This window comes from Hyposmocoma kahamanoa, unplaced genomic scaffold (assembly GCF_003589595.1).
Source record: "Hyposmocoma kahamanoa isolate Upper Pololo Valley unplaced genomic scaffold, ASM358959v1 102, whole genome shotgun sequence".
NCBI lineage: Eukaryota > Metazoa > Arthropoda > Insecta > Lepidoptera > Cosmopterigidae > Hyposmocoma > Hyposmocoma kahamanoa.
The window spans coordinates 5,253,275-5,271,803 of record NW_020653337.1 but is presented as its reverse complement, the minus strand read 5'-3'; the positions used below and the strand labels follow the sequence as shown (position 1 = coordinate 5,271,803).

Genomic DNA, 18,529 nt, shown 5'->3' with positions numbered 1-18,529 from the left:
AGATTGTATTAATATCGGCGGCATTACCTCAAAGCAAAATGCCGTACGTCATTAGACTGTGCAAGTAGCTGAAGTACACCAATCTAGCGGTTTTGACGTCTCGTCGTCGAAAGTTTCCTTATTTTTTTTATCGCGTACACTGCAAAGCCCAGCCGTTTTGATAACTTACTTATATGGGGACCCCATTGCAATTTAGCATCTAACGTTATACCTAGAAATACAACTGTATCCACAACATTCAATTTTTCGTTTCTAACTACAATGTTTGTAACCGTCTCTCTAACATTGGGTAATGTAAATTTCACACAATTTGTTTTTTTCTCATTAAGGAGTAGGTTATTAACAGCAAACCAATCAACTACTTTAGATATAGCATTGTTCACATCGTCGTAGGAACATTGGTGCCTTTTAACTTTAAATAATAAGGAAGTATCATCAGCAAACAATACTATTTCATGTTTTATACCCTCCATAAAGCTAGGTAAGTCATTAATATAAACTAAAAACAAAAGTATATAAGCCTAGAATTGAACCTTGAGGGATACCCATGCTAATTGCAGACCCTGATGATCTCGTATCGTTAACATCGACCCTGTGTACCCTACCACGCAAATACGATTTAAGAAGGTCGAGATCACTTCCCGCCACACCATAATGGCAAAGTTTCCTGACAGTATATCATGGTGTACACAATCAAAAGCCTTGGAAAGGTCACAGAATAGACCAATAGCATCATGTGAGACTTCCCATGCATCAAATATGTGATTAATCAACTCGACACCAGCATCGGTTCTAGAGCGACCCCGAGTGAAACCAAATTGTTTAGGAGACACAGAAGTTATTACTATAAAAATGTGCACACATCTGATTTAGAATAATTTTTTCAAATATTTTACTGAGAGTTGGTAGTATTGATATAGGTCTGAAATTGGTGGGGTCAGAATTTTAATATATGACATTTGTTAGCATGTCCCTGACCTTGTGAATATAATGAATTATCATCTATTTCATATTGACAATATCCCAATTTTTTTTACATACGCTCATAGCCCCACACTAGGGAAAGTCTGTATCGCGGATGCCATGGTCACGCACATAGATAACCACAAATTACACCCAAACTCACGATACAAATAAATGTACGCCACAATTTTTTTTTCTTCCAACCCAGGAATTGTACCTGGGACCTCTGGCATACCAGCATGGTAACCATTGGGCCACTGTGTGTTATAATTTAAAATACAATGACAAGTGCTAATAACATTATGGTCACTAATAAAAATAATATCAAAATACCACGATATTATAAAAAATAAAACTTACAACATCGACAGAAATTCATCAATACCGCAATGTGATAATTTTTACAACAACATAAGTGGAGTCAACTTATAACATCCAAGTGTCATTGCAAATGGCAGCAAACTTGCAGCCGAATACACGCCCCGGGAGCGCCCCAGAAATAAACACGTGTGTTGGTTATTTAGACGGTACGTAATTCAATTTAGGAGTAAAACGTTTATTTGTTGTAACAGAAACTCTGCTCATTCTCATTTTGAGTTCAGTTAACCGTGAAGTAGAATTCAGTTAATTAGTGCTCCCCTGACATTGGTATGGTTAAGCTTCGTAAGCAGCAGACTTTATATCTCAATAGTGCTCTAGCGCTGTATCAAACCGTAAAGGGTTTCAGTAATGTGAATACAAGTCCGGTAAATGGAAAATATTTTATTTGCCCACAACACTTCAAATGTTATGTCAAGATTACAATGGTTAAGTATCACAGTTTAGTTCAAATTACCGTGAAGGCACTTGAAGTTCTACACCTAAATCTATATCTATGACTGCCTCTGTGGCCGAATCGTCACCATACTGGTTCATGGGCCGGGAGAAATATTTGAATGTTCTACATTTATTTCTCTCGCGAGTTTGAGTGTGTCTGTGTGTATGTCTATGGCACCTGCAATACAGGGTTTCCCTAGTGCGGGGCTGAGAGTGTATGCACGTGTGCGTGTGCGTTGTACTCTTTACCTTACATCGAAAACATCACGAAAGATTTCAATATTTTGAGAAGATTTTACTTTAAACATTTTACTTTATACGGGCGTGTGACCTGCGAACTTAATCTCATTAAATGTAATCAGTTTTTCATATAAAATTACAAAGTTTCGTACAGCCGATGCTATATCGTGTCTTCTTCTTTTTGCTTATTGGCGGTGCTTGTTTTAGGATTTTGCCATCATCAAGTTTGTAAAAATAATAATATAATACGGGCGAAATAGGGTATTAAAGTTAGTGTAGGTATTTTTTAACGCATGGTGCGATTTGCTTCAAACTTGGTTTTACACTTTAAATACATAATTGTAACTTTTTCATTGAAAAATAAAAACCGAATTGTCAAAGAATTTTCAAAATCGGTCCACGATTGACGCAGAAATCGTCAGTACACTGACATGCCTATAAAATTTGAAGATTTTCCTCGATTTCCTTGGGATCCCGTCATCAGATTTGAAATTGGTGACTATAGAATAGAGAGTGCACCGTTTCAAACAAAAAAAAGAAATTTCGAAATCGGTCCACAATTGATGGAGAAACCGCAAAACATACTTAAACATACATACCGCCGAACGTTTAACCTCCTCCTTTTTTGAAATTGGTTAAAAATTACAGTGAACGTTGCCAATGCCAAGTTTAGAATCAAAGGTCTTGTTTTGCAGGTTTTGGCTTCTGTCCCACTGAGGACAATTCTACCAGTGTCGTTTTGGTAATTGTTAGGACGTTTTCCAGTGAGGGTGTCAAAACGTACAGTTGTAACATTTCTGAGATTTTGTCACATTTTTTCAAGAACACCATGTTTTAGAGAGGTACGGTGCTTTATAATGTTATACTGTCTTTCATTGTAGTGTTTGCTTAATATGTGGAATTAAAAAGTTAACAACTGTCAAAGTCAATCACCGAGCATAAGACTTAATGCCTATAAAACATAGTTATTAGTTCCTAACAAAAGAAAAATTCGCCAAGACTTGGTTGGTATAGTTTAAAACCTTCGCTCTTTTCTTAATGGAAAGAATTTAAGAAAACACACTTATCGGCCACTCTGCCGACGCATAAATTTGGCATTAAAGTTAAAATCAAAGTTACATAAGTAAGTAAAGATTTTTCGATCACCCCCAGCTGACCGATAAACGATTATATTCTGATTACCTTAAAACTTTTATTTTTCTCCCAATATTAGACCTATATGACTGGTCTGATATATCGTAAAAAAAGTCATAACGTGATGTGAAATTGTAACTAAAAATAATTAATTCTTCAGTGAATAACCAAGAATATCTTCAGATATATATAATTCGTTTAATGCCGATTGGCTTTAAAAAGATAGCTGTCCAATATAAACATAAATAAATCCTACAATCCTCTCTAGTTTCGTTCAATCGCCATAAAGCAGGGCGCAGGTGCGCCAGACCTCGTGATTTCTAATCAATGGATTGGGAAGAAGTGATCACTACCGTTCGGACCAATTTCTTAACGTTTGTCTGCAGATGTGTAAAACGAACCCAGTCTTTACAGTAAATGTATTCTTGATACGGTTGGTAAAAAATAACTCAAGATGTTGGAATAAATTGTAAACCTTTTTAATCCATGGCCATTGCAGCCTTGTGAGGCGTTACTTCACGCTGGGACAGATGTCACAACAGTACCCAGCACAAGTCCAATAGGGTACGGACTATTGCTGCCACCTATGGGATGAATCTGCTAAATAATAACTGGCAACTTTGGATTCTAAACCTGTCTTTGTTTATCGGTGATTCGGATTTAGAAGCTTTGAATGCCGCCGTATTGGTGCCTGTATATTAGTATTCTGCCGGATATACAGTCTGGTTTTTATTTAACTAGGACAGTACGGGGAAATTCAAAACCATAGAAGATACAAGGAAACTGTCTGAGGAACCATTAAATCTTATTTTGTGAAAACAATTTTGACATAGTACATTTTTTGGTCAAGCGTGAGTTGTCCGACAGAGAACAAGCGGAGACCGACCAATAGCTCTATGCTGAGGCTCCATACTTTTCATCACTTGTAGCTCATAATTTGTTAGAACATAATATCGTGTAATTGTATATAATAATATAATATATATGTGTTAATTTTAATGGAATTTGGAATACCATGAAAAAATCTATAATCCGTTTTATGTTACACAAGCGGCTAAACAGCCGCTTTCTATAAAAAATTATTCGCTGTTTGATAGAAATTTAGCCACAAGCCGCCGCTGTCTAAGGCAACGTCTGAATTCTTGAATTTTAGTGACAGCAAATATTTAACCGTCCGGTATGTCTCCTTGTAAGGCTGATTTAAATATTTAATATGATCTAAATATTTAAAATCTATATAAAATCAAAACTAGAACACCTGAATATCTTTATGATAAACTAATGTGGTCATCTAGTGTTAATGTACGCTACAGAGAGCGATCTGTCCGATCTTGTGTTCTAATGGTACCACAACATAGAACTACAGCTTTTCGAGGTAGTTTCAAATACTCGGCCTCAAAGTGCTGGAATAATATTCCACCACCTATACGCAACGAGACATCCAAACCCAAATTCAAAGCACTGTACCGGCAACACCTACTCTCACTTCAAAAATCGGTGTAGTGTGTTTTTATTCTTTAACGTAGTCTGTCTAGAATCGAATTTTGTTGTTGCTTTGATCTATTCTTATTATGTGTATAATTATATTATAATACTAATTACATTACACAACATTAAATCCTCTTTACAGTCATAACTTACACCTACAGCTGTAATTATATTCACATTTGCTCATGCACTTATATGTCAAGCAGGTTATTTTAAATGCACTATTTACACTTTACTATGTATATTATTATTGTCAATGTATAACTTTACTCAAAGTCGTTATATTTTTGCTTTCTAGTAACTTAATCCCTCTCGTTGGTTCTGACTGAAAACCAGCGCCTTAGGAAACTTTGGCATATGCTGAGTCAGCGCCGTTTCACTGCTATGACAATCATGTTTTGTTTTTTCTTTTATGCTAAATCTGTATTTGTGTTATATCAGTGAATAAAGTGTTTATCTATCTATCTATCTATCTAACAATGTAAAAAAATCGTAGTCATATTTATGAGAATGAAAGCGTTTATGATACAGATATAAAATTTGTAACAAATGTCACATCATTACTACACTAATAAGAATAGATAAAAAATATTGATTAAAAAATTAAATCATTCAGCGTTATAGAGCCATTCAAATAATACTTACATTGTTTTGTTTTATTTTGTATAACAACTATATTGCAAATCCTGTCTAAAAGGTAAAACAGTGGAGCAAAGAGTCCAGAGGGCCATAATCTACACATAGACCTTACCGGCCGACCATCTTTTTTTAAATAAAATGATACTTTCAAAGATTAAGGTTTAAAAACAGTCCGGAAAACCTACATGATTCCAAAGACGTTATGAAAATGTGAAACGCGTGTAAATTCAAGAACCTAATAACACGTATTTCAATAAAATTTGACTATTTATTTCCGATCGTAAAATATATTGGAAATATTTCTTTTTATTATTATGATTACGTTAACGATGCGAGTGGAAACATTTTTTAAACAAATTCACATAGAAAAATGATATATTGTATTTTGTCCCTAATTCCAGTTGTGATTGTCTGTGATGTTTGGGCAATAAGTAAAATTCATAGATCCTTACGTGACCAGGCTACAGCAGGTTTTGACCAATTCGTAGAATACAACATAACGGAAGCTGTATCTATATTCAACGATTTCAATTTTAAATACGGCAAGAAATATAAAAATGATGCTGTGAAAACGAATACTTTCATTGTTTTTAGAGACAACTTGAGAAAAATAAATTATTTGAATCAGATGTCTAAGACAGCTACCTTTATGATGAATGAATTTACTGCTATGACTATAGAAGATTTTACGAAGAAGTATACGGGTTATAATAGCGCTGCCGCCGGAATAATAAAAGAGAATGTGTCTAGATTTGACTATGATCCTAAGTTTCATTATTCAGATAACAAAGATTATAGACAAGATGGTTTGCTAATGGTAAAACATCAAAAGGACTGTGGTAATAGTTACGTCCATAGTGCTGTTGGTAAGAATTTGTTAGGGGAAGTAATAAAAGTTCCGAAAAACAAACGAAATTGCAGCGAATTGATGTTAACAGTAATACTAACTAAGGTGCGTTAAAATGAGGTACTGAAAAATAAACACAGAAGTATACCGACAAAATTAATCATATTTAGTAAACAATCAAGAGTTTGTTCAAAATACAATTCTACGAAAAAAACTGTAGTTCCAATTTATATACCTCTTAACTTCCGAAATAAATATTAACTTACCAAAAATACATATTTTTCTAAAAGAAATTTACCACTCTGCTGGAACCAGCTTATTTTATATTATTGGTTATAGATTTTCTTTTTTAACTCTCAATTTTAATGAAAATAACTACCGCGATGGCGACGCTTCTTGCAGTTTCAACGCGACACCGTCTTGACAAGTATTTCTGGACGGAAATTAATTTCCCTCACCACTACTTATTTATTACCGGCCCCGTCCACTTATTGTTATATAATTTTAATAATACTTATACAATATTTATAACTATTACATATAATGATTGATCAGAAGTAAATTTTCATATTTCTTAGGAGTTCCTACGTTGTTAATTCAGAATAGTATTTCAGTACGATGGTTATTTAACCAAAGTTTATGTAATGTATGAAATTGCTTTGGAATTTATGATAAAAATGGCTAACTATAGTTATCAGTAAAATATAAATTAAGTTGGTTGAGTAATATTGCATCAGCAAAGTGTTCCGGGAATTTCAGTATTTCACTTGGTTGTTTTTTTATTTGCACAAAAGTTTTTTGTATAAGTTAATTTTTAATTTACTTTTCGGAGTTTTTTTACTACCCATTTCTTAGTAACTTTTGTAATTCGTAGAAGTATAGTTAAGCGATTCTGATGTAGTTAAAATTTTTATGAATTATGATCTTCTTTTCTTTCTTATTTACCCACCAAAATCTCTACATGAACTCGAATATACAACAAATTTCGGATTATTTTAAAATTATTTTATTTGACATACAATACAATATAAAGAATTAAATACAGTTTACTACTTAACGGGGCCCTTTTTGGCCTTTTGGGCCAGTTACAGAAAAATAAGATAGCCCTCGTTAATATACTGCTATAGACCGTAATGATCAAGAATATTTTCTACTGAAAGTCGACAACGATTGAGATACTGCCAATGTAACAGGATTAGTGTCTTACTGCTTAATCCGTCTGTACAACCTCTGTAATATGGACTCATTACATCCTATGAGACACAATTTGGCGAGAACATTTTGTCATGTTTATAAGTATTCGTAGTAAAGTAAATAAATTCAAGGGTAGTGCATAGGCGTAATGTGATGTTAAAGACAGTGCTCTTCACATTTTATTATTACAGGAAACATCGAAGCGCAATATGACAGGAAATACAAGTTACACACGGTGTTATCAGAGCAACACGCATTCGACTGTGAACCATTTGGAAGTTGTTCAAAAGGAGGGGTACCACATCATGTTTTTGAGTATGTCCACCTTTTTTAATTATCCTATTATTTCCCAATGCTGGGCAAATGCCTCTCCTCTCGACTTCCAAAGCTCCGTGTTTGATGCAACGTTAGGCCAGTCCAGATATATATGCATCCAAGTCGTCCCATCATCTCCTTCTTGGTCTGCTTTTTTTCGCCGGCCTTTCTCCAGCACCCACCAAGTGTCTGTGTGAGTCCATCTCTGTAGGTGCATGCAGCGGATGTGTCCAGTCCAGTGGCACTTCAGTTTGGCGATCCTTTTCCCAATATCAACTATGCGTGTCTTCGAGCGCAGAGTAGTAATCCGGATTCTACATAGATAGAAAAAAGTAAAAGAAAGTAAAAAGTCCAAAATCAGAGGCTGGGTAGCCTCTATTAAGTGTAAAAAGGGTTCTTTACACCTAATATGCTGCGTTCCATCGCTCTTTGGCAAACCTTGATTTTGGACTTTTAATGCCTTTGAAACTCACGTCGACGAGTTTTCGGTTAAGAGTGATTGGAAGGTTTCCGTTCATAAGCTCTGGCATAGAGCAGTAGTTCTTCCAGGCGTTATAGAGGCGTCGTTCGACCTCCATATTTTGTCTATAACTGAAACTACCTGACCCAAGTAAATATACTCATCAATATATTGTATTATTTGCCCATCTACACAATTCCGACTCTATGAGAAGTACTAGTTACTATCCAATCTATAAGACAGTTATGATTTTCTATTTAATTACTTGCTATAAGCACGAAACAATTTTCCCAAATTACAGATATCTAGGAAAAAAAGGAGGACTAATGCAAGTAATACATTACCCAGCTGCACGGGACTCTAACAAACAAACATGTCAAACAGACTCAGACAGAATATTTGTTCACTTCAAGAAATACGCCAGGTTTGATATAGACAATGAGCAAATTCTAGCTGCTGCTGTGGATACGTTGGGACCATTGTGCGCAAGTGAGAATTTATTACCCTTAAATATTATCGGCCAGGATTGTAGTATGTAGAAATCGATGGTATCTGTCTATCACACTGGGGACACACGTATAATTGCTTTCTAGCAGAGCAACCATTTCCAGACTTCTTTCTAATCTATAAATTCACACAACTAAAACAACTGTAGCAAAAAATTTGAAATTATGATTGTAGCGAGTTCTTAGGTTTTCGCGATTGTTACACATAGGAAATGAAACTATTTTTCCGGATTTAAATCGCGTATATTTGTTTTTTCAAACAAACCGACTTTCGAATGAATTTTTTATTAAGTTCAATTTAATAACAAATTGAACTTAATAAAAAATTCATTCGATAAAATAATTTGTAAAACTTAATATAGCGTAAATTGGAATGTTTTCTTTGTAAAATTAAAAATAAGGTATTTAATTAATAACTATTGTAACTATAGTGAAAAAATGGGGTGGTTTGCATCTATTAAACATAACTGGTTGAAGACTGTACCACCTCAGTCAACCGTGACCATGGGACCTGTAAAGGGCCCGAAACGTCGGTTGTTTTGTGATTGTAGGTTCCTCTTGTGATTATTGAAGGGATTTATTGTAATTGAAAGTACACTATTTTTTGAAAACTGTAAATTATTGAGACACAATAATTTGTGTTATGTAAATGGGTGACAATGTGTTTTATCATTTCTTGAAAATCAACCATCAAAGAGATGAGACACAGTATGATAAACAAGTATGCCTTCCGTCGATTAATCTCTGACATATTTTGAATGCTCTTCAAAGCAAATTACAGTCTAATTTATATTCCTTGAGCGTAATAAAACATTCAAAACAAAGAATGAAGGCTGTATTATGATTCTAGAAGCCTATAGTGTAACGTACTCTTTATGGAATTTTCTGTACTATGAGTACTAGAGTAACGCAATTCATTCCGAGGCCACACCCTAAACACTCAAACCAAAACCAATTTACAAAAGTTCAGTTCCCAATTTAACTTACCGGAAATCGAACAGGGGACTTAATCATACAGCGCCCACAATGCAAACTGTTGGGCCACTGAGATCGTTGAAGTTCTTGACAACTACCTCTACTACTAATCAAGTCAAACGGTTTGTTAAAGTTTATATAGTGAAATAAAATATTATTTCCTGAGTTTAAATTCTGAAAACTAGATGCTGGTTCTTCTTGTTATCATATCGATGGCATCTTTATGAAATGATTTCTAATTGGCGTAAGGCACTCGCCTATTGTTGCCCAGGGTGTGCCAGACGTACAGGAAAGGAGTGGTACATCGTGCGGGGAGGCTTCTTTCGTGCACCCCACAAGCTGATTATTATTGTAAATAATGCTGCTTGCTGTGTAATGAATGCTGGTTGTAAACGTATTTTTTTTTTGCAGCAATGTTTGTTTCTGAATCAGTAAAAAACTACAAATCTGGGATATTAGATCCGAGGGATTGTAAGAAAAAACCAACAAATCACGCAATACTTTTGATGGGTTACGGAACAGGTTCAATTTTTGTTTTAAAAGTTTTTTCAAAGTGTATTGGTATTTTCTTCAAATTGACTTTCGTCGGCAGAGGACGGCGGCATACCATATTGGATAATAAAGAACTCTTGGGGATTTGACTGGGGAGAAGGAGGTTATCTACGACTGGTACGAGGTAAATCAGCCTGCGGTATTGGAATTGAATATGTTGCCACCGTGATATTAGGTGACGATCTGGATTCAAAATCGGTGAGTGCTATGGCTTCTCATACCATTACGAGTTTCGAACCAACACTCATAAGTAAATTTTGGTTCAAATAATTTCTGAGTTCAACTACAGGTTGGACATTGAAATGTATGGTTCTATACATATAATATTGTTAGTAAGTACGGTGTCTATCTCATCATAGAGAATAAAAATAATTTAAAAAAGTCCGACATTCATTAACAAATTTTGTAGCAGCAGTAGAGCTCCGTATGAAAGAGTTCGTCCAGGTAAGTATTGCCACCTTACCTATTTCTGCCGCCAAACAGTAATGTGAGCATTACTGCGTTCCGGTTTTGAAGGGTAAGGGTGATGGTGAAATTACAGGCACATAAGACTTGTCAACTTAAGTCTCAGATCTTTGCAATTTGAAACTCTGAGCGGCATCGGCACAGCAACTATTTAAAATTTAACGTTTTCGCCATTCGTTGCCGTCATTTTGTACGAGAATCATAATAACATGACAAGAAGGTTTTGCTTTGGTTAACAGACATTGTTGAATAGCGTGCGGTCAGGTATTAATATGGTGGTAGTGCTTGTCTGTCAATGCAGTGTGTGGTATTTAAAAATAATCTACCCTATTAAACCTAACGGCGAGACCTCAAGAATCGTTCCTATAAATTTATCTAAAAGTATAGCCCTACAACCTAACGGTGTGTAGCATAACCTAAGCATAAATATATAGACGGAGAAATATATATGCAAAATATGAACGGGAAGTCTGTCACCAAGAGACCTAAGGTGACACACGGAAGGTTGGAAGGAGGTAAGGAAGTACACGTCGTGCAATGTGTACTGGAATGGTATTCTCACTGCCGGTCAAGCAGTCTCACAAGACCAATCTACTGACGGCTCCTTAGGCCCCCTTGGGCCTTGGCCACAGTGAGAGGAGTAGCGGGTGGTACTAAGCAAGATGATGAGTTTGATTAGTTAAAATCAGATGGTAGTGGATAACTGAGTATATTTACAATTTTTGTTACTATTTATACAATATTTATGACTAATACGTGGGGCGCACTATAAGTTTTCGGAATGAATAAGAAAAAAATACTATAATTGGTCAGAAATGAATTTATTATCTCTCAAAATATTGTCCGTTAGCGGTAATGCACTTTTTCATACGAATGAACCAATTTTGAAAACATTTATGCCACTCCTCCGTGACAATCTCTGAAACATATTTTCATACTCTTCGACAGTCTCTTCAGGTGATTAGAATCGTTGAAAGCGTAACTGGTTTTTAATTTTTGGAAATAAATAAAAGTCACAAGGTGCCAGGTCGGGACTGTACGCGGGATGGCTCATAAGGTCAACGTTGTTCACCTTCAAAAATTCATTTGCCTGTCTGGCCGTGTGAGAACTAGCATTATCGTGGTGCAAGATGATACGGCGTTTACGGTTATTTTTACGGAGTTTGTCAATAACTTCCGGCCAACAAATGATCGTGTACCAATCACTATTCACGGTACAACGATTCTCCAAAGCAACAATAGCCACGTGTCCAGTTTTATTAAAAAAATAAGCAATCACCCGCTTAGAGGCACTTTGCATGCGTGTCACTTTGGTTGGTTTCGGCTCATCTCGAAAGACCTACACGCTCGATTACTGCTTTGTTTTGGAATCGTAACTACAAATCCATGTTTCGTCACCTGTTACTATATCCCACACCAAATTTGACGCCCCTTCGTTGAATCTTTTAAGCATGGCATTACACCAAGTGACGCGATCCATTTTTTGAGCCCCAGTCAAATTGTGTGGGATCCACCGAGAGCACAGCTTTTTCACACCCAAATGTTTGTGTAGTATTGAATGTATTTGACTCATGCCTATGTCTAAAGATGCCCGAATCTCATGGTACGTCACATGCCTGTCTGTTTTGATCATACGGCGCACAGCATCGATGGTTTTGTTGTGCACAGCAGTGGACAGGCCACCATCACGAAATTCTCCACTGAGATTCACACGACCGCGTTTGAATTCTGCAAACCAGCTAATAAATATAAATAGTCGTCTTGCATGGTGCTTCATCGCCAAAAGCAGCTTGACGCCGAGCGAAGCTCCGCTGAGCTGTTAAATTACACTTAAAGTCGTAGAAAATCATACTACCAAAATTTTCACGAGTTAAATCCATGGTGATGTAGAAGAAATAGAAATTTGGAAAATGATGCCACAATGTGAAAACAAGTGACAGTCAGATGAAACAAATTGTATTCTGCAGCCAAAGAGTTCCATTTTCGTATGTTGTTATCACTTTTTAAATATTGTTCATGTAAGTGGCCAGTTCCGGAAACTTATAGTGCGCCCTATGTAGTACATTGTGATAGGTTTTTCTTAGTGCGCTATGTGTGTTGGTTGCCGACGAAGGTCTTTCTGTAAATTATTAACAATGTTACTATGTTGTACATAAGGCCATTTTTTGTGACAGTTTAAATGTATGTTATGATCTTTCGTTTTATTGTTAAATAAGTGATGTTCAAAGTTAAACAATTGTGGTCGATGCATTTTGTTAATTGATGGCTTTTTTGTGTCAAACAGACGAATGCTTGGCCCGAATCTAGTCTCAAATTAAGTTTTGGGTATTGAGGATATGCGGATATACCGTCGGTGTTTGTAGAAAGTATGTTTTAGGTTTTAACGACTGTTTTAAAATATTTACGTCCTGCTTTAAAATTCTATTTTGGTTCTAAGGCGAAAGCGAAAGCTGTAATGCGAGACGGCTTATTTTCATGAATCTTCAGTTGCGCGAAGGTTTAAAAGCGCGATTGTTCATTTGCGCTAATGACGATAGTACGAAGACAAATTTGCGAAAGCTGAAATGCGCGAATGGTTAATCCTACGTTGGTTTATTTGATTCAAGGAAGTTTTAGTTGAGATGTCGATAGTCTGGAATTCTTTCCCCTTCATTTATATACGAAGGGAAGTTGATAATTTATAACATTTTGTATCGAGTTCTTAGGTTTTCGCGATGGTTACACATAGGAAATGAAACTATTTTTCCGGATTTAAATCGCGTATATTTGTTTTTTCAAACAAACCGACGTTTCGGGCCCTTTACAGGTCCCATGGTCACGGTTGACTGAGGTGGTACGGTCTTCAACCAGTTATGTCTAATATTGATGAAAACCACCCTATTTTTTTCACTATAGTTACAATAGTAATTAATTAAATACCTTATTTTAATTTTACAAAGAAAACGTTCCAATTTACGCTACAATAAGTTTTACAAATTATTTTATTGAATGAATTTTTATTAAGTTCAATTTATTATTAATTAATAATAGAAATTAGAATAAACTAAAATATATTAATTAGTACTGCCGTCTTATGTCTGTTTGGGATTGTTCATTAGAGGAAATACTGGATCCCAAACTGGTGGTACTGAGAAACCATCTTCCCTGTTGAAATTAGGATGTTTTTTTAATTTCAATGGCCTCTCGCAGCATCCTGGGTAGATAACGGACTTCTTTTGCAAGGACCTGGGGTTTGTCAAACTTCATTGAATGTGTAGGTTTATCCATGACATGCTCGCAGACTGCAGACTTGTTTACGCGACGGTGTTTGACATCAGCTATATGTTCTTTGACGCGGGTACAAATACTTCGCTTTGTTTGTCCAATATAAGAGAGACCGCACTCACAGTCAAGCTTGTAAACTCCTGCATCCTGTAAGGGGATGTTACATTTCACGGGACTCAGGAACTGAGAAATCTTCCTTAGGGGCTTGAAATAGGTCTTTATAGATGCACGCCTGAGGACTCTTCCAATCTCTCTCTCTCTCTCACGTAAGGTAAGATGGCAGGTCTTCGCTCGACTGTTGGTGGTTTGGTCGAAACGTCGGTTTGTTTGAAAAAACAAATATACGCGATTTAAATCCGGAAAAATAGTTTCATTTCCTATGTATAACATTTTGATTTCAATTAATCGACCTCATAAGTTCGTGGGATTCAAATATATGTAATTTCACAAACTTTTGAGGCCGGTTGTTTTTTTTTTAAAGTTTGTTCTTTTACTATTGTTTGTTCGTTTCATTGATTTCATTTATCTTTGTTTTGTTTGATTGATCAAAAATAAAGATTGTTTTGTTCGTTTAATTGAAATGGCTTTATTGAACAAATTTGTGTGCGTACATACAAAGATACTATTATCGTTTATTATTTATAATGATTATAGTGGCAACAAACCACGTCTTTCTTTTAAACAAGTGTCTTAAGAACCACTAACAGTGATCGGAACTGCGGGAGTTCATCTACCTAAAGTTCATACTTGTATTGTATTACCCAATTCGTCATCTTTATTTACTGTCTATTTTCGAAATATTCCAAAATATACGTTACTTTATGTTTATTTTTGAAACGGTAAAATTATTTCAATACGTAAGTACACACAGAAACACAAACACAATTTAATTTTTTGAGACAATAATATGTACCAAACACTTAAGAGGAAATAGTAACATCAATCAACTGAAATTTCTATAAATAATAATCTTATTCAAATATAATGAGTTCAAGAGTTCCCGGGTTTTGTAGAAGAGAATGTCCACGTTTTTCTTTAGTTTAGCTAAATTAAATCCATCAAATCCGATCGCTGCTAATTACAGCATAACCTACAAGAAAAGCAACTCTTAATGGCATGTTTTTATAGACTTACCTCATAATATGATCACACCGATTTAAAAAATACGAATATGTTAAAAGTTTTTTTTAATAATACGTGTATTAAATATAAACGATTGCTTTCACAGGTACAATCTACAGAACCTCAGACAATAGAAGATACCGAGAATTCAGAAGAAGATCGCCGAAGACGAAGAAGGGTGAAAAATATACTTCAAGGACATAAACCTTTTAATTGCACAGATGACCCTAATGAAAACACCAATGAAAATGTTGATAAAAAGACGACTACTACGACTACAACTATCACTACCACAACAACAACTACTTAGAAATCGATCCTTCTTACAGCTGGCTTCAAGAAAACTATTGATGGGTCATAGTTATTACAGTCGGGCTGTTAAGCTATCTCACGCTTTGGAAAGAGATAAACACTTCCCATTAAGGCAATGGAAAAACAAATTTAATACACCGCTTTCAATCGTGACACGTTTAAATAAATTGCAAACGCCATAACCTGCAGTACTACCTCGAGTCAAGGCTTAAGTACAGTATCCCTAACAGCCACAAGAAGAATCAAAATTTGCCATAAAATAATATTGCGCGTTAGCAATTTTAACATTGGCCATATTGGTAATTGGAGGCAAAATGGTTGTATTTTCATTTCATCCTTGGTATCTACCCAAGACCCATAATAAGGAAGAACTGTTTTGGAAACCAGTAGTACTTCGGTATGCTCAAAATAATGAAGCAAAAGCTGTTCTTAGTAGTTTATGCTATGAAGTGTTAGTACTCGTAGTTGACAAAACAGCTTATCTACCGTCCGCTACATGGTCCCAAGATTCGAAATGACTGGTACGGTACGTAACATAGTTTTCTGTAGCTAAAATTCAGCACAGTGGCGTAGCGTCGATTTTTGCCAACCTTAAATTTGTTGCCCTCTCTATTTTCACAATTACAATAGTAGTTATTAGTTCAGGCAGGCTCGCCTCGATTGTGTTTTTGTGTTAGCCTACCGTCGCCACCTTTGTGCTGTTCAGAATATCGCTTTCTCAATAGAGGTGGTTGATAAATAACGTCACGATGAAAAAATCACGATGATCCGCCGTCAAACAATATCACCGTAACTCGTTCCGAAGGAACAACGTTCCAAAGTCACATATGTTCCTCCGTTCCAATAGCTATCCCCGTCACTCACATCACGACATACGTGTTTGATACAATGCGCGATCTCCGTTCCGTGGTGACTGAGCGCGCCACTCGTTGTAGTTCTCTTCAAATCGGGCCATTTCGGCGATGGGAGTCAATGAAATAGGATGACTTTCTTTGCTCACTCACGAGGGTCGTAGGTGCTTATAGTACTAGGCGGGTAAAAAAAAATCTGCAGCAGTTATTATAAACCTATTTATGAAGAAAGTAAAATATATTTGTTTTATTATAGGAAGAGTTGGTATTTTATATTTATGTATAATCTATTTTGTGTATTGTACATTACACTTTATTGCTATTTTTAACAATCCAAAGATTCGCATTAAATAAGTAACAAACAGAATTACATTAAATACAAAATCAACTTTATGAATGGAATTCAAACTTATTACAAAGGGAGTAAAAACTTAAATCATTCTATAAAAAACGACTATAAGTATTAGAAAGAAGCCGCTGGCTAAAACCGTATATCGTGATGTAAGGTATAGGCGTGACAAGGTCACGGAAGTAACAGTCGTGACAAAATCACGATGATTTATCACTGTGATTTTTTTGGAACCGGAACGACAGTCACGGCGATAGAAATGTAATGCTATTCCCCATGTCTATTTCTCAAATAGTAGAATTTATTTACTAATTTTAAGTAAAAAAAATATAATTTTGACTATTTGGGGCTCGCCGTAAGGTTGCCTATTTTAGTCTTGTACTGCGACATAATAGATATAATCTATTGCACACTATATTGATGGGCAAAGTAGCTGGGAAGCGGAAGGTTGGAAGCAGAAAAATGTCATGCCTTCGTAACATCAGAGAGTGAACATCAAGACCGTGGAACAACTGTTCGGGCTTTGGAGAAAGAAAGATATAGAAAACTGACTGCCGACCTTCAACAATGGAGAGGCACTTGAAGAAGAAGGGCTCGCCACAGCTCCCATTGCTGTGCCGCCTGGAGCCAAGCCCCCCTCTGCACCCCCGACGCTACGCCACTGATTCTGCTAATCTGCAGAAATTTTTCTGCTTATGGATTAAGTTATATTTCAAGCTAAGGTTTGTCCATGGATTAATATCCCATGAATTTATATTGTACCCTTTTGTAGCACCTGTAATGTGTATATTTTTATTTATAATTATTATTTTAAAAATAAGACAAATTTTATAATAGGTAGTGCCTACTTAGTTAATATGTCAAATTATATGTAGGATTAGGTAACCACAATTTGTGTCCCTTGGTTTGACCATGTTAAGTTAAGCAGGAGTCAAATTGTCAGAGCGCATAGGCTTCAATCCGGACACGTTGCATTAAACTTTTTGTATTTGATGCGGAGGGTAAACTCACCGAATTGCGAAATGTGTGGGATTCCTGAGGATGTACATCATTTGGTCATGGAGTGTGTTCGGACGGAGCCTATCAGGGCGCGGTTATTTGCACAGGCTGGTTTCCGTACATTTAATGCAGGGTGGTTGATTATTTTGTCCGAGCCATCATGTAGCGCCGCGGAGATTTTGTATACATGTTTGGTTAGGTACTATTTTGATTTATCTGTCTGGATTTTATTAAGTGTTTTCTTGAGGTATTGTTTTTCTAACGGGGCTGACATGTTCAGTAACGATCAAAGTCCCTAAATAAATAAAGAGTAAAAGAAAAGGTAAACACAATAAAATTATTTGTTCGTACGTAACTTTAGATGCGCTGAATAAAAGGTGCTTAAATAATATAGCGTGTGTTACTTTATACAACTACATCCGTTTAGGTTTTTTGAAATATAAACTGTATATACCAGTCTAAAACACGGAGAGTGCTTATACACTCACACTAATAAAATATATAATAGAATATAAATATATAATTATAAAATGGAGTGAAGATGGAAAGTTACTTCAAACTCAAATATCATTTATTCCATAGGTAAAATAAATTTACACTTGAGAACGTCACTTTTAAGCTACTACACGTTCACTATGCTGACTTCCCTGAGAATAACGAACAAGAAACTCTAGGAATTGCTCTTTTCCAATAAACTTAAATGCACTTTGAATCAAATTTGTGTGGAATCTAGAGCCATGTCCTCTTTCCATATTCTTAGCATTAAACCAATAAACTACTTAGAGAGGGTATCGTTAATATGGTTATACAGACAGACATGACGTTAACGTGTTTTAAAAATCAAGGTTGTGTCGTAGAACAAACAATACTATTTCGCAATGGTCCTTAACAAGTATGGCAAATCATTAATATAAATGAGTAATAAGAAAGGTCCAAGTGTTCAGCCCTGTGGAACACCCATTTTTACCTGAGAAAGGCTCGCGTGTAGCACACATGCATTACATTGTGCGATCTGTTCGCGCGCCTTATATATGTACA

At 35.7% G+C, this 18,529-nt stretch overlaps 1 protein-coding gene across 1 annotated transcript; it reads left to right on the top strand.

Annotated features, from left to right (window-relative positions):
- Positions 1-5,673: 5,673 nt before the first annotated feature.
- Positions 5,674-16,147, top strand: LOC113236605 (thiol protease aleurain-like). Its single transcript, XM_026472758.1, has 6 exons — positions 5,674-6,146; positions 7,513-7,636; positions 8,398-8,585; positions 9,989-10,099; positions 10,170-10,327; positions 15,087-16,147. Exons 1-6 carry the CDS (start codon positions 5,909-5,911, stop codon positions 15,288-15,290), a joined length of 1,023 nt encoding a protein of 340 aa, XP_026328543.1. The 5' UTR covers positions 5,674-5,908; the 3' UTR covers positions 15,291-16,147.
- Positions 16,148-18,529: the final 2,382 nt, after the last annotated feature.